Raw genomic sequence first — 24,365 nt, 5'->3', positions numbered from 1 at the left:
AATTAATAAATTGCAGTGCTTTTAAATAAATTGTCCCACATAATAGTGATTAAATAGTAAAATTCATTGTGACCAATTAAGTATTTCCGAATCGATTGATTCCAGTGGACTCAGTTCAAATAAAAATAGTAGGAAAAGGAAAAAAAGAAGGTGGAGTTGTCCCCAAAACTTCTGCCTAAATTATTTCTGCCCTGTTCTTGATAAGCCCTTTTCCCTGCTGAGACAATAAATAAAGACTCAGACTTGGTGATCTTGTCCATTCTTGTGCTGATCTCTCAGCACCCATTGATGTGTAGAGCAGTAAGTTCCTCATGGGAGGAGCTGTTATCTACTGTGTATCCTGTGCTTGAATGGCTGCCCCCATGGCTACACAGCAGCTTGTTTATATAAACTATAGTAGTACTTATCTGTTATCTACTGTGTATCCTGTGCTTGAATGGCTGCCCTCGTGGCTACACAGCAGCTTGTTTATATAAACTATAGTATAGTTTCTGAATCACTTTTATTTATTGGTGTTACTGTTCCTTAAACCATACCTCCCCACTGTGCGGGACAGCCTGATTCTGACATCTCAGCCCGCAAAAAAATGTCCCTACTTCTCTCTTTGATCTCCTGCACTGACTTAAGAAAAAGATACAAAGTTCCTGAAACTTAATTGGCTTTTGGCAGAGACCGGAACAGTCAGCAGCTGCATTTGGAAACATTTATAACAATTATATAACCAAAGATACAAATGTAACTAATAGTCTCTTGGGGGGGGGAACTGAGGCTCACAGCTTAAAGGGTGATTTCACCTTCATTAGCAAGACTGATATAACACATAAAGCAAGCCTCAAACTCTCAGAAATGTGTTCAGACTTTACATAACCTGACAAATTTTGTCAAATGGACATGGTAATTAGGGGGCATGGTTATCAGGTCCGGACTGAGAATTTAAATAGGCCCTGGAATTTCAGGTATACAGAGGTCCAATCAGCCCACTAAATACTGACTTTCCATGACACCTTATAGCAGCCCCTCTGGCATTTGCCACAACTCACAGATTCAGTCCGGGCCTGGTGGTTATACATTTTCACTGTGCTGCATGCAGCTAAAGTTTTTGTCCATCTTTTCAATTTTCAAATGTTGGGAGGTGAGTCCTGCACTGACAGGTGGGGCCTCCTTCATAAATTCATGCGATAGATAGGGTTTACTGGCAAGCTGGTAAAACACCTGCCAGGGCCGGGATTACAAATTTACCGGCAATGTAGCTGCCGGTAATTTGTTATACCATTTACAAAATCCCTTGCCCGCCGGTGAAAACTTAGATTTTCTTGGGGCTTCTGGTGATGTGGCCCGTCCCTGTTGCGGCAGTAACATGTGGCTCCGATTCTTTTTGCATCAGTCTGCCCCTTTAGTTCCCGCCCCCACCACTGGCCAGCAATCTTTTTTTAAAAGGTGGCAACCCTAGTGATAGATCAACTGCACTCCTATAATTCACTCTTACAGCATTGGTGGTGTTCATCTTCCGTTGACAGGGCAAGGTCCCTTAGCAACAGCAGGATCCGCACACAGACGCAGGGCCGGATTTAAATACCAAGCACCCCTAGGCCATCTGATGTTCGCCACCCCCATCCCCTCCCTTTTATTCACTGAAATTTCCATTGTCTGGACCCGAGCAATTGGGATTGGCGCACAAGAAATTCAAAAAACTATTTTATCTGCAGTGTTTCTGAACCAATGTGGGTGTGGTTGGGCAGCAAGCCGCCCCCTAAAATCCTGCAGCCCTAGGCCCCAGTGGCCTTTCTACCAACAGAATCAAAGATAAAAGGGGAAGCTCCACAGAGTCCCCAACTGCAAATAATAGTGTACACTTTCTTTATAGAGTGTGTATCTTGTCTCTCTATACAGAAATGCTGCACTGACCCAGTGTGGCCCTTCATTGATTGAGTCTGGGTCCACATGTGAGGAAATAATTCCGGCTGCCCCAGAGAGTGAGAGCAGCGAATGACTAGCATTTGGGGGTGAGCCACTCCTGTGCGTTCCAGTGAGAGCGGAAGTGCTATTCAGTTCCGGGTCAGAGCAGGAAGCGCCAGTGCGAGTTACTTGTGTTTCCGGAAGTGATTCCCATGCGGTTTGCATGTGTTACCCCGAAGCCTAAGCGTCAGCCATGAAGTATTCGTACAAAGTAAGTCAGGGGCCCCTGATCGCCCGTCCGGTCCTTGGACTCATAACTGTTTACTCTGCCCGGTACCTTCCCGGGGGTCTCACCTCAGGGCTACTACTTAATGCCCGTGCCTAGTGTCTCAGACCTCGGGCGGATCTATCTTCTTCCCAAAGTAACTTCTGCCCCCAGTTCTCGTGGTGCCTTTTCTTCTCCACCCCCGACACTTCCCCTGACTTGGTGCCACAATCCTGCTCAGCACGTGACCTGATCCATTTCTCACCTGCTGTGTCTCTCTCCCAATTACAGTTCAGCAACCTCCTGGGCACCTTCTACCGCCGTGGGAACGTGACCTTCACCCCCGATGGGAATTCCCTCATTAGCCCAGTGGGAAACCGGCTCAGTGTCTTCAGCCTGAAGAAGTAGGTGCTGATTGGCCCCACAGTGTGTCCCCCCCCCCCAACTCTCCAAGTCTATTACAGGGGCACTAGGACCATTGCTCTGGGCTCTTGTTCCTGTCACACTGACAAACAGTAACTAATTATTTGGGGTTCAGGATGCCTGGTGTCCCCCCATAACTCTCTGCCTTCTTTCCCCCAGTAACAATGCAGAGACCTTACCACTGGCCACTCGCTGTAACATCACGTGTGTCGCTCTGTCACCAGATGGATCACTGGGGATACTGGTGGATGAAGGTAACTGTTAGGGACACTATGGGAAATTGCCCCCCTTTCGTCTGGCGACTAAATCTCCCCGAATCTGCCCTTGTGCCCCTGCCCTTATACCATTTCCCCTTTATACTGTTATCTGCCCCTGTATCATTTCCCCTTATACTATTATCTGCTCCTCTATCACTCCCCCTTATACTATTATTTGTCCCTGTATCATTTCTTCTTATATTGTTATCTGCTCCTGTATCATTTCTTCTTATACTGTTATCTGCCCTCTATTATTCCCCCTTATACTATTTGTCCCTGTATCATTTCTTCTTATACTGTTATCTGCCCCTGTATCATTTTCCCTTATACTATTATCTGCCCCTCTATCATTCCCCCTTATACTATTATTTGTCCCTGTATCATTTCTTCTTATACTGTTATCTGCTCCTGTATCATTTCTTCTTATACTGTTATCTGCTCCTGTATCATTTCTTCTTATATTATCTGCTCCTGTATCATTTCTTCTTATATTATCTGCTCCTGTATCATTTCTTCTTATATTATCTGCTCCTGTATCATTTCTTCTTATATTATCTGCTCCTGTCCTGTATCATTTCTTCTTATATTATCTGCTCCTGTATCATTTCTTCTTATATTATCTGCTCCTGTATCATTTCTTCTTATATTATCTGCTCCTGTATCATTTCTTCTTATATTATCTGCTCCTGTATCATTTCTTCTTATATTATCTGCTCCTGTATCATTTCTTCTTATATTATCTGCTCCTGTATCATTTCCCCTTATACTATTATCTGCCCCAGTGTCCCCTCCCTGTCCTGCATATTTATGTCTCTCTCTGCATTTATATCTTCCTCTTCTGCCCATTTCTTCTCTTTCTCCAGACCCCACCCTTTGCTTTATGCCCCAACCCCTTCTCATGATTTTACTTTCTTGCCCTACAGAAGGGGCTGCTCTGCTCATTAGTTTGGCCACTAAGTCGCTGCTGAACCAGTTCAGTTTCCAGCAGCCGGTGCAGTCAGTGCGCTTCTCCCCGGATGGCAGGTAAGAGAGAAGGCAATGTTTTTTCATACCATGCCCCACCCACCTGCCCCTCGTCTGACCATGTCCCCCCTTATTCCTGGCAGGAAGTTTGTGATCACTAAGGGCAACGTGGCGATGTTGTATCACGCACCAGGGAAGCGTCGGGAATTCAATGCCTTTGTCCTGGATAAAACTTTCTATGGACCCTACGATGAGACCACATGTATCGACTGGACGGATGACTCCAAGTAAGTGGGGAAAGTGCAACATCCTGATGCCTCTGGTTGGGGAAATAAAGGTTAATATTGCTTCTCTGACTGGCAGTAATGGAGAATCTCTATAAAGCACTGTGTATCTTGTCTGTGATATATAAATAAATGATGATGGTGAAATCATGATGATAAACATCACAGCATGGCAGTAAAGTAGCTTCTTTGTTCCGGGTTTCATTCAAACCAATGGAAGCTGATAGCAGTGGAATCAGCCAATTGGAGTAGATGATGCCCAGGCTCAGTGAGTGGCATAGAGGACTCTATAGATATGATTTAAATCTCTTTATCTCTTTTCCTAAGATGCTTTGCTGTGGGCAGTAAGGACATGTCCACCTGGGTGTTTGGTGCCGAGCGGTGGCAGAATCTTATCTATTACTCCCTAGGGGGACACAAGGATGCCATCGTGGCTTGTTTTTTTCAGGAGGACAGCCTGGATGTGAGTATGGCAATTCCTGGCATCATACACTGGGGAGTGGTTTGTGCTTGTAGGCGGGGCACTGTTACACATTCTATGATTTGACAAGGTCCCTCAGTGACGCAGTATAACATGCCCTGTCTGGTGCCCGCAGTTATACACCATCAGTGCCGACGCCACTCTCTGCATGTGGCAGTGCGACACGGAACTCTCCCAACTGCAGGCCCGGGACCCCAACAAGAAACCCAGAGAGTCCGAGAATGCAGAGACTGAGGAACCCAGAGCAGAGGAGATCCGAGGCACCGCCAACCCTGCGCCTGAGGAGAGTGTGGGCCGTGTGCGCTACCACAAGAGCAGCAGGTAAGTGACCGGGCATTAATGACTCATGTTACTGGGCTGCACTGCGAGTGGGCCCCCCAACTCACACTCAACCCCCCCCTGCAGGCACTTCTTTAATAAAGAGGGAGATTTTACAACACTCACGGCGGCCGCGTTCCACAAGAAACTCAATATCCTGGTCACCGGATTCTCTTCTGGAATGTTCCATATTCATGAGCTGCCAGAGCTGAGCCTCATCCACTCGCTAAGGTATTGGGGGGGGGGGGGCGGCACCTTACCGTAAGGAGGGGTGCATCTTGTACACCCACAGCAGGGCTTATAAACTCACAGGGCCCATATGGCATGGAAATCTGGCCTGTCTGGGTACTGGGCAATGCCCAGGGCGGGTGGCACAGTTTTGGTGGCCCTCTCACCTTCCAGATAAATGCTGTCTCTGATAACATACGTGTTTTCCAGGGGGTACTGGTGTGAGGTTATTGTACTGGGGCATCGCATTCACCCCCATCCAGCACCCCCGCATTCTGATTGATGTTAAACTCTGATTAATCGGAGCACTGCCTGCCCCAGCTACTTGTGAAAGGTTTTGGGGAATAGGCAATTCTATTCTGTGCTACTGGGGGAGCACATTTCCTGGTAAGGTTTGAGATGGAGAAAGTACCATTCATGTGTTGCCCCTCCCCCTGGTAACCCTTGTTCCTTTCATAGTATTTCAGATCAGAGAGTTTCCACCATCAGCATCAACTGCACCGGGGACTGGATTGCGTTTGGCTGCAGTGGTAAGTCCAACAGCTCCCTAATCTTTGTGCCAGTCCCCCTCCCCTCTAGTGTCCCCTTACTGTTACCTTAGACCTATCTGTGCCTGAACCCCATATTCCACCCCCTGGCCTTTCCTCCAGCCTTTTGCTCTTGGCATGGGCTCCCCTTGCACCTTCCCCTGAGATAAATTCCCCTCTGACATTCCCCCTCTCAAGCTGCTTGTACTCCTGCCAGTCAGTCTCCCTGCCACCTGATGTGACGCCAATTTTTTGTTGTAGGTTTGGGGCAGTTGCTGGTGTGGGAGTGGCAGAGCGAGTCGTACGTGTTGAAGCAGCAGGGGCATTTCAACAACATGGGGTCACTGAGTTACTCCCCAGATGGGCAGCACATTGTCACCGGGGGAGATGATGGGAAGGTGAGTGGATATTGAGTGGACAATAACAAGACAAACACTGCCAGACGTTTAAGGAACCGTCACTCGTGGGTGGGTCTTTGCCTTGCCCTGTGAGTGACTGTATATAAGGGATCCCGTGGGTGACTGTATATAAGGGGTCCTGTGAGTGACTATAAAGAAAGGCACAGGCTCCTTATATACAAAGTGCTGATTTACCACAAGTGCCATTTGTTACTGTCCCTACAGGTAAAGGTGTGGGACACAAGCAGCGGATTTTGTTATGTGACGTTTACGGATCACACAAGCAGCGTTACGGCAGTTACCTTCACCAGCAGCGGGCAGGTCATTCTCAGCGCCTCCTTGGATGGCACCGTGAGAGCGTTCAGCTTGCTCAGGTACCCTTTGCCTTTCTGGCCTCAAAACTGACGTTTGGGTCAGTGAGAGCTGTAGAACTATTGTGGCGCAAGGAGAGGAGCCACCATTCTGGCACTGATTTATTCTTGGTTACTGGTTCCTCAGGGGAATAGCCAGGTAGTGGGTGAGACTGTAGGAATTAAGCTATATACCATGATGCCCTTTTGGCCCCAGTGCCCCCTGCTACTGAGGAGGATAAATTCCCTGTCTCTGCAGGTACCGCAACTTTCGGACATTCACGTCCCCAAAACCAGCGCAGTTCTCGTGCCTCGGGGTGGACGGGAGTGGAGAGATTGTTTGCGCAGGGGCACAGGATTCCTATGAGGTGTATGTGTGGAGCATGCAGACTGGGAGGCTCCTTGATGTGAGTGATCTATACTAACGTACCCCCTGATGCCCCCCTTCCCTTTGCACAGACCCCCATTATTTTTCTGAACACCCCTGCCCCCATTGGCTTACCTGCTATTGCTCTGGTACTGAGACCTACTTTATTGTTCCCAGGTACTCGCTGGACATGAAGGGCCAATCAGCAGTGTGGCATTTAACCCCTGGCGTTCTGTACTGGCTACAGCTTCCTGGGATAAGACTGTCAGGCTGTGGGACATGGTGGACAGCTGGCGGACCACCGAGACATTGAACCTGAACTCAGATGGTGAGATGGGCAGTACTTGTTTGGCTTTGGTTCCCCTTCACCCAGTGCCACATTTCATCTTGATTTCTCACCCCACAGCCCTCGCTGTCACATTCCGCCCGGATGGCAGGGAGATCGCCGTGGCCTCTCTGGACGGTCAGATCACATTTTGGGAATCCGAGAAAGGGACACAAACTGGATCCATTGAGGGGAGGCATGACCTGAAGTTGGGCCGCAAGGAGCTGGACAAGGTCACAGCCAAACATTCTTCAAAGGGCAAGTAAGTGGCACCATCTGTGGCCCCCAGTGTTTAGATTAGAGCGCAACAGACCGTGACCCTTTTTATTTTGTTCCCCAGGGCATTCACTGCACTTTGTTACACAGCTGACGGGCAGGCCTTGCTGGCTGGGGGGGCATCTCGCTACGTCTGTCTGTACCACGTCAGGGAGCAGATTCTAGCAAAGAAGTTTGAGATCTCGTGTAACCACTCTCTGGATGCCATGGAGGTGGGGGCACTGTAGGGATCAACTGAAGGTGGCAGGAGATGGGGGAGGTTCATTTTACCCTGTGTCTCCTTGTCCTACTCATTCATCTCATTCATTTTCTGATTTCCAGGAATTTCTGGACCGTCGGAAGATGACGGAATTTGGTAGCCTGGCACTGATTGATGAGGGGACAGGAGAAGAGGAGGGGGTCAGTTTGAGCCTTCCAGGGGTGCGCCAAGGTTTGTGCTTTCCCATGATGGCAGCCCTTGTGTAGGGGAGTTTTTAGTATTGTGGGTGGTAGTGAATTTGCTTGCCAGGTGGGTGAGACTTGTTATTTTGAGGCGGCCATATTGTTGCTGATTTGACATGTTTTGTTTAGGGGACATGAGTTCACGCCACTTCAAACCTGAGATCCGCGTCACGTCTCTGCACTTTTCCCCCACTGGTGAGTAAATTGGGGCTCATTAGCTGTACCAGGCAGCTGACGCATCAGGTTTTGGAGGCAGCGAAGCCTTTACTTTCTCCTCTACCCGCAGGGCGCAGCTGGGCCGCCACCTCCACTGAGGGACTCCTGATCTTCTCCCTGGACTCCAGCACTGTGTTTGATCCATTTGACCTGGACGAGGAGGTGACTGCTGGAGGCGTGAGGAGAGCGGTCCGTGGGGGAGAATGGACTCGCGCTATTGTCATGGCAATGAGACTCAACGAGGAATCACTTCTACGGGAGACGCTGGAGAGTGTGCCGTGTGCTGATAGTAAGTGCCACCAGCTCTTTATATACCCAGATGTACGTTCTCCCCACCATTGCGCCTCAATAATACCAAGCCCAAACTGAGAGAATGCTGGGTGCTGGCAGCCAAACGCCACTTCATGCACACATTCCATTGGGTACAGATGCCCAACATTCACTTATTCCACCAACTGCCCCATCTCTAACACCTGCACACACAACCTTGCTACATGCACCCCCATTACACAGACCTGTCTTTGTGTGTCACCCTGTGCTTATGCGTCAGTGCGTGCCAGTGTAATGTTGTGTACCTCTAGTTGCAGTGCTTTGCTCCTCACTCCCGGAGCTGTATGTTGAGAGGCTTCTGGTGTTTTTGGCAACACAGATTGAGCGCTCCCGACACCTCCAGTTCTACCTGACCTGGGCCCACCAGCTGCTAATGTTGCACGGGCAGAACATGAAAATCCGGTGAGTGACCACCAGGCAATGCTGCAGGGAGGGCTAATGGGATCATTCTAACCAGTGCAAAGATGGCTATCAGGGTTAACCCCTTATAGCCATCCCTACCCTGGTACATTAATCCTTTATAGCCACCCCTATTCTGGTACATTAATCCAGGCTACGAGTGGGTACAAGGAATTAAGGTAGGGGTGGGTATAAGGGATTAAAGTTGGGGTGGGTATAAGAGTTTCATATACCAGGGTAGGGATGGCAAGAAGGGCTAATCCAGGTCAAGGGTTGGTTTAAGGGATTCATATACCAGGGCAGGGGTTGGTAAATGGGTTAATCCAACAGGGTAGGGACAGGTGCCTGGGTCTGGGCCTGAGTTGTGACTGGGGGGAGTCTCCCTGAACCCCTTGGCTTTTTATCTCCACAGATCAGTGTCTGTGCTTCCCGCTGTCCATTCCCTACAGAAGAGTCTCCAGGGTCATTTCTCTGAGATCTCCAAACTGTAAGTTCCACTGTCAGACCCAACCCCAATGCTGAATATATGTCTGTCTGTCTATCTTGTGTGACTGCCTCTGACTGTCTCTTCCCTTGCAGCTGTGAGTGGAATCGCTACAACATGAAGTTTGCCGTGTGTCTCTCCAGGCAGCGGGGTATAAAGCGGGGGGCAGAGGAATCCGATGCAGAGAGTGGGAGCCTGGAGGAGGCAGAGATGGAGCAGTAAAGAAGGGCAGCATTGGAGCGGCCCAGTTCTGTACCAAGAGAGACTTTGGGTGGCCCAGTGAGACCTGCAGGCATATGTTGTGGCCACACAGCACCACAAATGACCCTGTCGCACAGACTGTTTGGCTGAAAATGGAGTTGTGGCCATGATTTAACGTTCTGCTGGAGCAGAGTGATGATGTGTGTCCTGTGACTGCCGCTATTTATCCCACTGGAAATGAATCACAATGTTTGTGTATGAACTTGGCCACGCGGGAACTACTGGGGAGAGGAGGCTTTGGTTTAAGAGACAGATATTATTCTCCTATCAGTCTTGTTTAGATAGGGTTGCCACCTTTTCTGGAAAAAAATACTGGCCTTCCTATATTCTTGCTGTTTTTTTCCTATTAATAACATTGTCATCAAGCATCTTTTTTACTGGCCAGGTGACACCCCTACATGTAGAGTGTTTTGCACCCGCCCATCTCCCTGACCCCCCGGCCACACAAGGACATTTAGAGGCACAAAGATTCTCTTCCCAGATTAGCAAAGATACAACTCCCTATGGGAATGTTTGTTCTGTTGTTCCACTTCCAAGAATGACGCTGGTTCTGTTTAATGGCGGGTCTCACACGCCTGCCCCATCCCAAACTGTTGGACCTTTCCTAATAAACATTTGTAGGAACTCCTGTGTCTTCTCTTGATTGTGTGTGACATTAGTGTTACAGAGAGCAGGGCCAAGGCTACACCCTGTAGTAAGATAAGAGGCTCCTGTGGCTACAAGACTGCACCATGGGGCTGATGAAGGAATCTAGGGGCTAACTTGCCAGTCACAGGCAACTCTGGCTTTGTATGTTTCTTTCCAATCCATAGGGCACAATGGAAGTATGAGTCAGACAGCAGGTACAATGAGATAATGTATTGAAGGAATATTTCAGATAATGATGTGCCTATTGTGTATAATGGGGATTATTCCATAAGAAGAAGGAAAGTGAGGCTGGGACATTGGGTTGCACTAATAGAGAAGAAGATATCACTTGTACCAATCAGAATGTTGCAGCTGAACTAAGCAAATTACATATCAAATAGCAGTGCTGGGACTATAGCACCAATCCCACCTTCATGTCTATCAGAGACAGGGACCTACACAATCTATTAAAAATTTAAAGACCTGCACAGTATCTCACTTGAAACATTTATTTGTGCAAAATCGGCAATAACAATATAAATAGCATTAAAGGGCATGTAAAGTCAAAAATGTAAAATCCAATTTTTACTTTCTTTAATGAAAAAGAAACCTATCTCCAATATACTTTGATTAAAAAAATGTGTACCGTTTTTATAAGAAACCTGAGTGTATGCAGTGAAATTCTCCCTTCATTTACTGCTGTGGATAGAAATTGTCAGATGGTCCCTAACTGCAGGGCCCTCACCTTACTTCCCAGCCATGCAGAACTCAAGCAGCTTTGTTTGTTTCCCTGTTGAGCAGTCAGCGACTGTGTAGAGATTTGTATTGGATTTTATTTTTGCCTTTACATTCCCTTTACTGTTTCCAACCCCAACTGCAGGGACAAAGATCATGGAGCCAGATTTAAACAGATAAACTAGGATTCTATTTGGAGGATTGTTTTGCTGCAGCCACTGGTTCTGCAGAGTTGGAGAAGGTTTGTATTAAACTATAAAATACACATTAGATTACATGACAACACAGGACTCAGTGCAGTCTGCAATTTCTGATTATTAATCAGTCTTGTTGTATCTGGCAGATATTATTTGACTTGTGCTGTTTTGATAATTTATGACGATCCCTAAGCAGCCCAGACCACACTGAGCATGTGCACAGACTTGGTCTTGCAAAGATGTTTAACAAAGTTACAAGATGGTGAATCCCTGTGGCCAACTTGGAAAGCATAAATCATTTGTTTGATTAGGCTTGTGGTGCAGTAAGTTAATTTTTAGTATAAAAAATACAGCATTTCTAGCCTTATTCTATTTTAGACTTTACTTCCCCTTTAAGTCATTGAACAATTCACATGAAAACTGGTCATATCCCTTCTTATCCAGCTGTTTATATTGTATCCATACTACATGGCCTCTTACACATTTCAAACCCTTCATTTAATAGATCTGGATATTAATTAACTACTACAATCTCTTATAGTCAAAAAATAAAAAATCTAGGGATGACTAGTGACCTAGTTCTCAATCATATACACAATGTGTTTGCCATTTTATAACATACTAAAAGTTAACTGAAAGTTGAACCCAACTCTTTAATAAAGTTCCAGAATTGGCTTTGCAGCCCACAAAGTAGTTTAGAAAGATTGGGGAGATCGGGACACACACGGGAGATCAGTGTCTGGGGATGTGACATGAAGCCGGACTGAGGGGAGGGATCAGTTGGCAGTTAGTGGTGTATATGGGAGACATTGGGCATAGGAGGGGCATTTGGTGGTGTTTCCCTCGCTGTGCTTTACTGATACTGTTACAGTCATAATCAACTCCCCGATCCCATCTGCACCCCAATAAAGGGAACACGGCCAATGGAAAACCCAGAACTGTCCCAGGTTTACCCAATACAAGCTGCTGTGTAGCCATGGGGGCAGCCATTCAAGCACAGGATACACAGTAGATAACAGATAAGTACTACTATAGTTTATATAAACAAGCTGCTGTGTAGCCATGGGGGCAACCATTCAAGCACAGGATACACAGTAGATAACAGATAAGTACTACTATAGTTTATATAAACAAGCTGCTGTGTAGCCATGGGGGCAACCATTCAAGCACAGGATACACAGTAGATAACAGATAAGTACTACTATAATTTATATAAACAAGCTGCTGTGTAGCCATGGGGGCAGCCATTCAAGCACAGGATACACAGCAGATAACAGATAAGCTCTGTAGTATACAATGGGATTCTTCAGAACTTATCTACGGTGTATCTTGTGCTTGGATGGATTAGTATATCACCCCCTTGTGGCAAATTCCCTGAGTTCAACGTACTGTATTTACCTCTGCTTTACTGGTTACTATTCTGCCACTTGCTTCTGTATAGAAAGAGCCATCTCTGAATGCTTTGGGTCAACTCACACAGTAATTGGGAGGGATTTTTTATGTCTTGGGTCAGTTCTACAATAAAAATCTAGAATGAGCTGTCTGTAGTATTTCCCTGCATGCAATTGGTTTTCATTTTTTATTATTTGTGGGTTTTGAGTTATTTAGCTTTTTATTCAGCAGCTCTCCAGTTTGCAATTTCAGTTGCTAGTATCCAAACTCCCCTAGCAACATGCAATGATTTGAATAAGGAACTGGAATATGAATAGGAGAGGCCTGCATAGAAAGATGAGTAATAAAAAGTAACAATACATGTGTAGCCTTACAGAGCATTTGTTTTTTTAGATGGGGTCAGTGACCCCCATTTGAAAGCTGAAATGAGTGAAAAGAAGAAGGCAGATGATTCAAAAACTATAAAAAATAAATAATGAAGACTGATTGAAACCGATTGAAAGGTTGCTTAGAACTGGCCATTCTATAACATATCAAAAGTTAACTTGAACCACCTGTTTAATATGCCCTTTAATATGCTCCGGAGGCAGAATGGAAATAACATTAACACAAGGTGCTATAACCCCAAATAGTAGTGTTTAATGCAGTGACCCCCAACCAGTGGCTCTGGTACAACTTGTTGCTCCCAGTGGCCTAAAAGCAGCTGCTTATTGTTGAATTCCTGGTTTAGAGACAAGTTTTGGGTGTAAGGAAAACCAGTTACACTGCCAAACAGAACCTTTTGGAGCTGCCAGTCCATGTAGGGGCTACCAACAGCCAATCACAACCCTTGTTTGGCACCCGCAGGACTTCTTTATGCTTGTGTTGCTCCCCAACTCTTTTAACATATAAATGTGGCTCATGGCTATAATAGGTTGGGGACCCCTGGTCTGAGGGGAAACCATATGGCAGCCCCATCCCATATGCACAAATATAAATATAAAGAAAATGTTTTTCCCACCATGTTTTACTGTAAGTTAAGGGCAAATTAAGAGATCACATAGTTATTGTGTTTCCTTGTAGTGACACTAATTATCACTTTACATCTTTTAGTGATGGGAATCTCTAATGAACCTGTGGAATGAACTTGTTTCCGTATATAAACATTTGTTCCGGCGCGGTGCAGTTCAGCATAGTACTTGTCTGTTATAGGAATGTGACTCAACTGCACAGGTAATGAAAGTAGGAATCAGTTTGGGTCAGTTATACAGGGTACAGCTGTTACCTGTTTAAGTGGAGGAGCCCTCAAACATAGTGGGATTTCTTGGCAAAGTGATGGGGTTGGACCCTTTATAAGTAATCTGGGCAGTGTCACTGTTTCCTTCTTACATTAACTCATTCCTGGCCAGTGTGCTGATGGGTAAGTGGCTGATGGGAGGGTGACACACAGTAAGGCAGGAGTGGGCTGGAATTTGCTTTAGGAGACATTATTATTTCTGGCCTTTGGGCTCCAGGGTCTCAGAATTCCCGCTGGGATGTCAGAATTCGCCATATTCTCTTAGCGCCCCTTTTTCTGGAAGAAAACAGAGAAATTACAGAGAATGTCAGTTGCTGATTAGTGGAAATCTGCAGAGATCCAGCAGCACGTCCTGCCACTCATTTATCTAATGGCAGCTCCTACACACAGGACATGACGCCTTATAATAAGCAATAATGATACACAGGGCCAATGTTATTAATAGGGAAGATGAGACAGAAAGAGCCGAACTGTGTTTTAGAAAACTGTGTTGGAACCTACAAGAAATACAAAGAAAATCCTCATGTAAAGCCTCAGGTATCCCTGACATAGTCTTCAGGGGAGGAGCTGAATATGTACTGTGCAGAAGATATGCAGGGGAGGAGCTTAATATGTTATGTGCAGGGGAAGTGCTGAATATGTAATGTGCAGGGGATATGCAGGGGAGGAACTTAATGTGTTCTGTGCAGGTGGAAGCTGAATATGTAATGTGCAGGGGAGGAGTTTCATATGTTCTGTGCAGGGAAGGAGCTAAATATCTACTGTGCAGGGGATATGCAGGGGAGGAGCTAAATAAGTTTTTGCACAGGGCATATGCAGGGGAGGAGCCATATGTATAACACTGATTGCTCAATACCTAATTGCAGAGAAGGAACCAAATTGTATGCTCTGAAGATAGTATGTGAAATAAAGCTGTGCAGGGGAGGAGCCTAAAAAATAAAGCTTTGCAGACAGAGCATAATATGGGAGAGAGAAGCTTCATGGGTAAAACTACAGGTAGAACAAAGTATGAGCTATGTAGTTAAGAGTCATAAATGTGTAGTGCTCTGCAGGCAACAAATAGTATCAAGCTCAGCTAGGGGAGGAGCCTAATAACTAACAGATAGAAAGCTCTGCGGGGGAGGAGCCTGTTGAGTAATGCTCTGCAGACAGTCCTTACTATAAAGCTAGGAAAAGTCGTCAGTTAAGTTAATGAGAGTAGAACCCCGTGGCCAAATCTTACTGAGCTTTCTGTGCACCGTCCGGGCTCGCCGAGCTTTCTTTGCATCTCGAATGTGGCAGTGGTAAATCTCGTGGCTTTTGACACTGCTCAGCGTGGAGGAGATACGGTGACTGCCATCTTCCTTCTCCTCCAGTACAATGATGGTGGAGTTCTCACTTATCTCTTCCTCCCTGCGGTTATACCAAGTTACTATGGGCACCTTGTACCAACCCGCAGAATAACATTTTGCAACTGTAACGTTGTCTTCTGTCGCCATCACCACGGGCGGCTCCTCCTCCTCTGTAGGATCCAAAGAGAAGAGCATTACTACCTGCCTATCTGTGCCCAACACTACTGCACCCACTGTTTGCTCTTGTACCCCTCATTTCTTTATCTCGACAAAACTGCAGTTAAGAGATGCTTTTATAGAATTCAGGTGCAATGAGGCTGTGACCATAAAATACATATAGACAAATACAGGAGGTTCTCTGCACTCAACCCATTATCAATATATTTAAGACATTGAGACATTTAGTTCATACTGCTACTAAAAAATGCCTTACCCATTAAACAAAACACACAATTTCCTGGGGTCACATGAGCAGTGAAGACCCTGTGTTTATTCCCCACCTTGTATGAGCACTTTGAGCTTAATCTCCCCTTTGCCATGGGGGCCGATGGCTCTGCAGGTATAGAGACCCTCATCCTGGTAGTCCACTCGGTGCATGTAGAGGGTCAGGACTCCATCACCGACCTCTTCCTTATCCACAGAGACACGTTCCTGGTAAGCGTAACTCTGGTCCTCCAGCGCCTTGTGGTTATCATGGAAGCTATAGACCACCTGGGGCTCCTTAAACTCGAACGTCTGCTGGATGTAGGCATAGATATCCTCCACCTCAATCTCCTCGATGATGTCCTCCCGGAGCCAGATGAAGCTCATGTCCTGTGTGCCCTCGATGAAGGAGAACTCGCAGGGTAGGGTGGCATTCTGGAAGCGGGGCACTTTCACCTCATTGTAGTTGGGCTTGGGCAGCACATAGTCACCCTCTGGGGTAAAAACACACAGTTTCAAAAAAACATACTCAAAGCTTGCGGACAATGGGCCATGGGTCTCTACTGCAGGACTGTCCCTTCCTTCTATAAAGGTTTCATGAATGTCCCTATCAGTCCATGGGGCGAAATGAAATAAATGGTATAAGGTTTGTTACTTGCGTAGTAACCCATAGCAAGCAATCAGGAGACAGCATTTGAAAACACACCTCTCACTGGTTGCTATGGGTTACTAGATGCGGGAAACTTAAAGGGACAGTATACACCTAAAAACACCTTTGATAATAATTTCATAGTTTATTATGTTGAAAATGTTTTCTGTCTCTTAATTTATAAAAAAAAATTAAATTTTTCTATGTTTTGCCATTCTAAAGTAAATGTAAATCCTCCTCCCCTCCCTACCTTTACAAACCAAGGCAATTTGTTCAGAGCTCCTTGGGAACCTTTATCAGGACAAACCCCCATCAAACAGAACCACTGAGATCAAGTTACTCACCGGCCTGGCACAGAATAAGGCCCAGCACCAGAAACCCAGCCACAATCTTCATCATCACCGAGGAGACTTGGGATCTATGTGTAATGACATCATGTTTTAGACAAAAACACTCCGTTTTATTGGCACTGTGTTTACTACATCACTTTCTTCTGCCATGAAATCGTTTATTTCTGCTTTCTATTCATGTGACATCATTTCCTCTGTCCCCACCATCTACCCTTGCCTCTAAAACATAACTCTCCTGGGTAAGTACTATGGGTAGGGTTGCCACCCGGCCAGTATTTTACCGGCCTAGCCAGTAAAATACCTGCCAAGGCCGGGGCCGGTATTACAAATTTACCGGCAATTTAGATGCCGGTAAATTTGTAATACGATCAAAAGGAGCCCTCGGCCTGCCCCCAATCCCCTGCAACTTACCTTTTTCTTTGCCTCTTCTAGCGTCCGCGGGTCTCCGTCGCGTGGCCCCGCCCCTTTTGATGTCACGCCTGCCCCTTTTGAGGCCCCGCCCCCAGCAGCCGGTAAAATTTTTTATAAAAGGTGGCAACCCTAACTATGGGAGATTAGAATCCCTTACCCAGGAGGGGGTTCCTATCTGACTATAGAGTTGCCACCCGGCCGGTATTTTACCGGCCTAGCCGGTAAAACACCTGCCAAGGCCGGGGCCGGTATTGAAAATTTACCGGCAATGCAATTGCCGGTAATTTGAAATACCCTTTAAAAAAAGCCCCTGGCCTGCCCCCAATTCGAAAATAACTTACCTTTTTTCCAGCGCTGTGCGATGTTGCTCCGCCCCTTTTAGCTTCACCCCACGTAGCTCCGCCCCTTTTAAGTGCCACATCGCATAGCTCTGCCCCCTTTTGGTGCCCGCCCCCCACTGGCCGGTAAAATTTTTTAATAAAGGTGGCAACCCTATCTGATTATGGGAAAGAGAACAGCCCAGGAGCAGGAAGTACAGTGAATCCGGGCTCTGTACCTGGGTAAGTACTGGGGGAGATTGGATATACTTACCCAGGGGGAGGTTCCTGTCTGACCATGGGAAGAGAGCAGCCCAGGAGCAGGAAGTACATAGAATTAGAGCTCTGTGTCTGAGTAGGTACTGAGAGGGTGATTTGGTTCACTTAACCAGGAGGAGGTTCCTGTCTGACCATGGGAAGAGAGCAACCCAGGAACAGGAAGTACAGAGAATCAGAGCTCTGTAACTGAGTAAGAATTGGGAGGGTGATATATTTACTTACCCAGGGGGGAAGTTCCTGCTTCCACCAGGGTATATCTCATCTCTTTTGTTCCTTATATCTTATATCAGTTTCTCCCAGGGCTGATTTAATAAATAGACAGACATTGAATCAGCTAGCCCCATCTTCACCTTTATTTTCTTATTCGTTTTGCCCTATTTCAAAAGCACTTGCAGGCCGGGGAGAGTAAATGCACACAGGGTGCAGAATGGGCCGATCCAATTACATCTGTTTCTTTTACATTTATTTTAGAGCTACAAAGAGTATCAGTTCTGAAAAGAGGGATTAGGCATGTTATGTTTAGTGATGTATATGCTATACAAGTGTGGAACCTGTTATCCAGAAACCTGCTGCCAAGAGCATGCCACAGACATTGCCATTTTCCACAGAATCCCATTTAAAAAGCAGTTTATGGATCTGCCATTTTTGCTGGAAATGTTGGACTGTGCTGGTAACTGATGGGAACATGAATCCATGTGGCCCAGTTTGTTTCTTATTATATATTCTGACTTCTGTTTCCTTTTTGCCTTGATAAAGCGTAAGCGAAAGGTACGTCGGCGAGCCTTCAAACCCCTTTTTTTTTTAAAAAAAACTCATTATTGAAATCTTACCTTTTTAAACTTTAATTGAATCTCGGATCCAGAGAAATTTAATGGAATTGTAGCGCTATTAGCGCAGCATTCATTCCTTTTATTCTCTTTTATCTCTAAGGCACTGAGGATTTGTTGGTTTTATAGCAAAGTTAGCTCTCCTTACAAGACAGTTAAACGTAGTAACGAGGCCACAGTCCTCAGTGTTCTGCCTTCTTCCCACGTGTGGTGTCCCAGGGCTTGGAACAACGCAGCTTGTTTCTTCAGGACAACTCCACCTCTATACTATTTTCTAATTTCTAACTTTTATTCATGAATTGCTGACGCTTTATTTTTAATTGTTTGATACCATGAACTCACTTTAAAATTATAACGACAGCACTAGCACCTTATTTAATTCCTATAAGAACCATGAACTTTTAGATTATTCATCAATTGTGTGTAGATACATTTTGTTGAAGGTCACAGCACCTAATTTATAGCACTTAAGCACTTTAATCATAATTATTTGTATTAACACAATCGATTGAAATACCATTAATTGTATGTGTAATTGATTGAGAACTAAGCATATGTTTATAATAGCACTAAGCACTTATATAATTAGATCTCAATTAATTTTAGTAAGGTAGTGTGGGGTTTTACTGCTTTCTCTTGTTTTTAGTATCCCTATTCTGGTTTATATACCTCTACACAGCCTGAAATTGGGTAATACAAGTGAGTGAACATTAATTACAAGTTAACTATATTTTTTTTTGTGATTCTGTTTCCTTTTTCTCATGTCCCCTTGTTCTTCATCCTGCTTATAATTATCCCCTATATCCCTTGGGGCCACTCGCTGTTTACTTACCTCTTAGGGTAAGGCCACACTAAGCGATAGCGCGGCGATTTGACTCGCCGCGACTATTCGCCGCGACTTTTAATCCTCAATCGCTGGCGAACCTGTGGCGCTGGCGTCTATGGGGAATCGCTGCGTAAAAACACACGCGGCGATCTTTTTTCTATTGTCGCTCGAAATCGCCTCGCTAGGCGATTTCGAGCGACAATAGAAAAAAGATCGCCGCGTGTGTTTTTACGCAGCGATTCCCCATAGACGCCAGCGCCACAGGTTCGCCAGCGATTGAGGATTAAAAGTCGCGGCGAATAGTCGCGGCGAGTCAAATCGCCGCGCTATCGCTTAGTGTGGCCTTACCCTTAGGGGTTTATTTTAGGCAGAGCCATTACTAGTGTGAAACAGGGATTCCCTATTTATCCACGTTTATATATTTTACTTGGTGTCGTGCCCTGCTAAACCCTCTATGGGTGGCGTATAGGCACATTATACAAGATCATAATAATAATAATAATAATATTGGTGGGGACTGATGTGTGAAATGTCATAAAGGGGAAGTTAACCTTTATATTAAGCTTTTGCAGATAGTGTCCCTTTTTATCTCCACTTGAGAGAAGAAATAAGTGAAGGTTCCTACCTGAGACTACTGTCCTCTTTCCTCTGGGTCAGTCAGTTCACTTCAGGATCCAGCAGTTTCTTCTGCCTCTGGTTCTGGCACTATCTACAGTCTCTGTGTTCAACAATGAGCTTGTTCCTTGGGAACAGTCCGCTTGGAGTCTCTGGGTCTGAAGCTCAGTAGGTCTGTTACCTTGTGACTTGTTCTGTGAGAGTGAAACAGATTTTTACCTGCCTCTCTCAGAGCTGATTACTGTCCCATAGGGACTGGCCCATCTGTTGATAATTGCACCTATTCCTTGTGTACCTGCTTCTAGGGGTCCCTGGGGCCCAATGTGTGCAGGAAGCAGCCAATTAGATTGTGACACGCTCAGCTACAGAGGAGAGAGAGAGCTGTCACTCATTCTGACACTGCAGAACCTCATGTTGGATGAAAGGGAGATCAAGCCTGAGAGATTCAGCTTTCTAACCAATTCCAGCGGTTTAAAGGACTACAAATCCCAGTATTCACTGTGTGCTGACAGGTGCCTCCTACAGCTTTTAGAGCTTATTGTATCAAATACCAATGGATGCCAGTGCCAAGGGAATGCAGTTTTGCCATCACAATCTTTGCACCCATTATATTATAAGGAATGGCACCAGGTGGATTATAGGGAGGGTGGGGGGTGTTATTCTTCTTGTTCCAAGTATTTTTATTGTTCCCCTAATGCTAATATAATTTCCCACAATTACCTTCCACTGCTGCCCCCCTCCTCCTGCTCAGGTAAGTGCTTAATAGCTGCTGGGCTATTTTCTGCCTCATTGCACTTGCGTGACTAATCCCCTGAGACCCAAATGGATCAAACCTTGTGAGTCTTTCCTCCCTTCTGTTCTAAGTAGGTGGGGGGGGGGGGGTTTCGCTGCGCAATAAAAGAGAAAATTTAAATTCATACTTACCGGAATTTTCTTTTCCTGGTTACTATGGGCAGCCTTTACACTAAGGGTTTTACCCCGCCTCCTTAGCCAATAGGACAGGTTCTCTTCAAATCCCTCCAATAAAAAACAGTCCTTTAACCCTATATACCCCTCCTACTCCCTCTTAACTCTGTCTTTTGTCCGAGCCTTTTGTTTTTGGGAGGGTTAGTGTAAAGGCTGCCCATAGTAACCAGGAAAAGAAAATTCCGGTAAGTATGAATTTAAATTTTCTCTTTTCCCTGGTCACTATGGCAGCCTTCACACTAAGGGTGATATACCTGAGCTATTCGTAAGGGAGGGATAAAAACAACATAACAACACAAACTTATATACTGCTGAAATAAATGTTTTATTCACATACTGATTCTAGAATTTTTAAAGCAACATTCGCTTTTTGGGTAGACCGCACATCTAAATGATAGTGCTTTAAAAAAGTATTTGCAGAACTCCAAGATGCTGCTTTGCATACTTCTTTGATCGGTACTTCTGCCTGAAAAGCCCATGAAGCACTGATTGCCCTGGTAGAGTGTGCCTTTACCCCTTTTGGAGCCCGAATTCCGGCTTCTTGGTATGCCTTGTTAATACAGTTCACTATCCACCTACTTATTGTTGTAGTGGAAGCTCCTTGACCCTTTCTGTTTCCAGACGGGATTATTAACAATCTTTTAGACTTTCTCCAAGTCTTTGTTCTTTCCAAATAAATCGATAGACATCTCACTACGTCTAAGTTATGCCACTCTCTTTCTTGCTCTGAGGTTGGCTCTGGAAAGAACGCTGGTAAAACAATTTCCTTATTTAAATGCTGATCGTTTACCACTTTTGGCAGAAATTCTGGTACTGTTCTCATCAATATCTTATCTGCTTGAACCACTGTGTATGGCTCTTCTGACGAAAAAGCTTGCAAGTCACTCACCCTTCTTGCTGAAGTGACCGCTATTAAGAAGGTTGTTTTTATTGTTAATAACATCTCTGAAATCTTTTCCATCGGTTCAAACGGCTCTATAGCTAATCTCTTTAACACCAGAGGTAAATTCCATGAAGCCGAAAACTTCTTGACTGGCGGTCTTAAATGTAGCACCCCTGTCAAGAACTTCATTATTTTTGAATCCTTTGCCCATTGTTTTTCTGTTAGTACTGAAATGGCTGAGGTTTGTAACTTCAAAGTTCTTGCACTGAGGTTCTTGTCAAACCCTGCTTGTAGGAAATCCAACACATCAGATACTGCTACTTTATCAGGAGTAACTCCTCTTTCAAGTAGCCACGGTAAAAATATCTTCCACACTCTTTGATAAGTCTTATTTGTAGACGGCTTTCTAGCCGCTAACATTGTCATAATCACTGCTTCTGAAAGTCCTTCTTTTCTTAGCCTTCCCCTTTCAATCTCCAAGCCTTCAGAGATAATTCCTGGGGGCAGGGGTGCCTTATTGGCCCCTGCATTAGAAGGTCCTTCCTCCACGGAAGAGACCATGGCTTGTCCTTCGTCATCGATATCAATAACGGATACCAGACCCTCCTCGGCCAATCTGGAATTATTGCTATAACATTGGCCCCTTCCCTCTTTATCTTCTTGAGCACTCTCGAAATTAAGGGGTAAGGAGGAAAAATGTACAGCAGACCCTGACTCCAGTCCTGTAACAGAGCATCCATCGCTACTGCTTGGCCACACTCCGTCCTCGAATAAAACTGACACAGTTTCCGATTCTTCACCGTCGCCATTAGATCCACTACTGGCTGACCCCACTTTTGCACTATCTGAAAAAATACTTCTTGGTTCAATTCCCATTCGTGCTTGTTGAAACTTGTGCGACTCAAAAAGTCCACCACTTGATTCTGCTTCCCTGGAATGTATAGTGCTGACAAGTCCTGTAGATGTGTTTCCGCCCAACTCATAATTGGACTTAGTTCTTTCAACAAATTTTGGCTGCGAGTTCCTCCTTGTTTCTTTATATACATGACCGCCGCCAAATTGTCTATTCTCACCATCAAGGAAGTTCCCTCTATTTGGTGTGACAACTGTTGAATTGCTCTTCCAACAGCTCTTAATTCCAAAATGTTGGACGACAGATCCTGCTCCTCTCTCTTTCATCTCCCCTGGAGGTATGTATGATCCACATGCGCTCCCCAACCCCACGGGCTGGAGTCTGTTGTCAGTATTGTCCACTGACTTTCGCTCAGAGATCTCCCTTTGGCCAGATTTTCTTCTGCTAGCCACCACCTCATCTCTTCCTGAACTTGAGCTGTAATCATTAAACTCTGATTCCATGACCGATTCGATTTCCTCCACTGCTGAATGAAACTTTGCTGTAACGGCCTGACATGCCACCTGGCCCACTTGACCATTGGGACTGATGAATTTAACAGTCCCAGAATACTGGCTATTTCCCTTGCTGTCATTATTTCTGTCTGTAGTAAATGTGATATCACCTTCTTTATCTTGGCCTTCTTCTCTTCCGGCAATGTTACCAGATTCTGTTGCGTCAGAAACCTCGCCCCCAGATATATCAAATCTTGTGCTGGTACGAGGTGACTCTTCTTCATATTGATCTCCCATCCATGTTCTTGCAACATTCTCACTACAACACCTCTGTGTGTCTCCAATGTGTCTGGATCTTTTGCCCTCAAAAGGATGTCGTCTAAATAATGATAGATCAAAATTCCTCTTTTCCTGATCTCTGCTATTAAGGCTTGCAGCACTTTTGTGAACACGCGGGGAGATGTTGCTAATCCAAATGGTAGGCATGTAAATTGGAAATGCTTGTCTTCTTGCACAGTAAATCGAAGAAATCTTTGATGTGACACTGCCACTGGAATGTGGAAATATGCGTCTTTCAAATCCAGGGACAGCATCCAATCCCCTGGTTGAATCTCTGCAATAATGGTTTGAATCGATTCCATTCTGAATTTTCTTATTCTTAAATAAGCATTTATTGGCCTCAAGTCCAACACTGGCCTCAAATCTCCTGTCTTCTTCTCTAAAAGGAACATTGCTGAATAAAATCCTTTCCTTTTGAACTCCTCTGGGACTGGGACAATGGCTCCATCTCTGAGCAACTGTTTTACATAGTTGTGCATGACTTCTCTCTTTTCTCTTTGAAGTGGTACTTCGGACCTTACAAAAACATTGTTCTCTGGTATTTTTTCGAACTCCAGCAAATACCCTTTTCGTATCGTCTGTAATACCCATTGATCTTTTATTGACTTTGTCCAGACCTCTACGAAATCTTGTAATCTTCTGGGTATAAAGGAGGGCTGGACTGCCTCGTCTTCAAAACGATTTCTTGCTTTGACTTCCACCTCTAGATCCTCTTCCTCTTGGTTGCGAAAACAGAGAATTTTGACCTCCTTTCCACTGCTCCGAGGTGAAATTTTGTCTTGTCGATCTATTAAATCTTTGTTCTCTTGAAAATCTTCTGTTCTGAAAAAATTGCCTACTCTGGCTATCTTCCTTTTTCATCGTTACTCTTTCTTGTGGGAGAAAAACGCTCTTCCCCCCAGTGACCTTCTTAATGATTTCCTCCAATTTCTCTCCAAATAACATTGTCCCTTCGAATGGCAAATTACAAAGACTTACTTTAGACGCTCTGTCTGCTGTCCATGATCTTAACCACAACGCCCTCCTGGCTGCTACCGATAAAGCCATGGCTCTTGATGATGCCTTAACCAAATCCACAGATGCCTC

General features: G+C 45.2%; 2 protein-coding genes across 4 annotated transcripts; one reads left to right on the top strand and one right to left on the bottom strand.

Annotated features, from left to right (window-relative positions):
• Nucleotides 1-1,939: 1,939 nt before the first annotated feature.
• On the top strand, nucleotides 1,940-10,113 carry pwp2.S (PWP2, small subunit processome component S homeolog). 2 transcript variants are annotated; one of them, NM_001096112.1, is given in 21 exon segments: nucleotides 2,104-2,167; nucleotides 2,453-2,565; nucleotides 2,744-2,838; nucleotides 3,765-3,864; nucleotides 3,948-4,091; nucleotides 4,416-4,551; nucleotides 4,685-4,890; nucleotides 4,975-5,118; nucleotides 5,575-5,645; nucleotides 5,904-6,040; nucleotides 6,266-6,414; nucleotides 6,650-6,797; nucleotides 6,935-7,085; nucleotides 7,164-7,344; nucleotides 7,423-7,570; nucleotides 7,680-7,788; nucleotides 7,929-7,994; nucleotides 8,086-8,304; nucleotides 8,597-8,747; nucleotides 9,157-9,231; nucleotides 9,324-10,113. In NM_001096112.1, coding segments are annotated over 21 exon segments (2,688 nt in total). In that variant the 5' UTR covers nucleotides 2,104-2,149; the 3' UTR covers nucleotides 9,451-10,113.
• A 2,813-nt stretch (nucleotides 10,114-12,926) lies between these two features.
• Nucleotides 12,927-20,167, bottom strand: LOC108709298 (CD276 antigen homolog). 2 transcript variants are annotated; one of them, XM_018249013.2, is made up of 5 exons: nucleotides 19,755-20,167; nucleotides 16,464-16,537; nucleotides 15,548-15,964; nucleotides 14,939-15,217; nucleotides 12,927-13,992 (listed from the first exon to the last, which is right to left on the bottom strand). In XM_018249013.2, the coding sequence occupies exons 2-5, from the start codon at nucleotides 16,516-16,518 to the stop codon at nucleotides 13,958-13,960; spliced, it is 786 nt and encodes a 261-aa protein (XP_018104502.1). In that variant the 5' UTR covers nucleotides 16,519-16,537; nucleotides 19,755-20,167; the 3' UTR covers nucleotides 12,927-13,957. The 2 variants fall into 2 exon arrangements, with proteins under 2 accessions (XP_018104502.1, XP_041439466.1); XM_041583532.1 differs by lacking the exon at nucleotides 19,755-20,167 and adding an exon at nucleotides 17,472-17,866.
• Between the last annotated feature and the right edge of the window lie 4,198 nt (nucleotides 20,168-24,365).

This window comes from Xenopus laevis, chromosome 2S (assembly GCF_017654675.1).
Source record: "Xenopus laevis strain J_2021 chromosome 2S, Xenopus_laevis_v10.1, whole genome shotgun sequence".
Classification (NCBI taxonomy): Eukaryota; Metazoa; Chordata; class Amphibia; order Anura; family Pipidae; genus Xenopus; species Xenopus laevis.
This window is presented reverse-complemented; position numbering and strand designations above follow the sequence as displayed.

Excerpts from the sequence above, each read along its gene's own strand:
- pwp2.S (XM_018248456.2), top strand. Across the intron at positions 6,415-6,649 it reads AGAGCGTTCAGCTTGCTCAG|GTACCGCAACTTTCGGACAT; the intron begins GTACCCTTTGCC and ends CTGTCTCTGCAG. Across the intron at positions 6,798-6,934 it reads AGACTGGGAGGCTCCTTGAT|GTACTCGCTGGACATGAAGG; the intron begins GTGAGTGATCTA and ends TATTGTTCCCAG.
- LOC108709298 (XM_041583532.1), bottom strand. The coding sequence starts at position 17,530 with ATGTACTTCCTGCTCCTGGGCTGCTCTCTTCCCATGGTCAGACAGGAA. Across the intron at positions 16,538-17,471 it reads AGACAGGAACCTCCCCCTGG|ATCCCAAGTCTCCTCGGTGA; the intron begins GTAAGTATATCC and ends CATTACACATAG. Across the intron at positions 15,218-15,547 it reads GCTCAAAGTGCTCATACAAG|AGGAGGAGGAGCCGCCCGTG; the intron begins GTGGGGAATAAA and ends TGGATCCTACAG.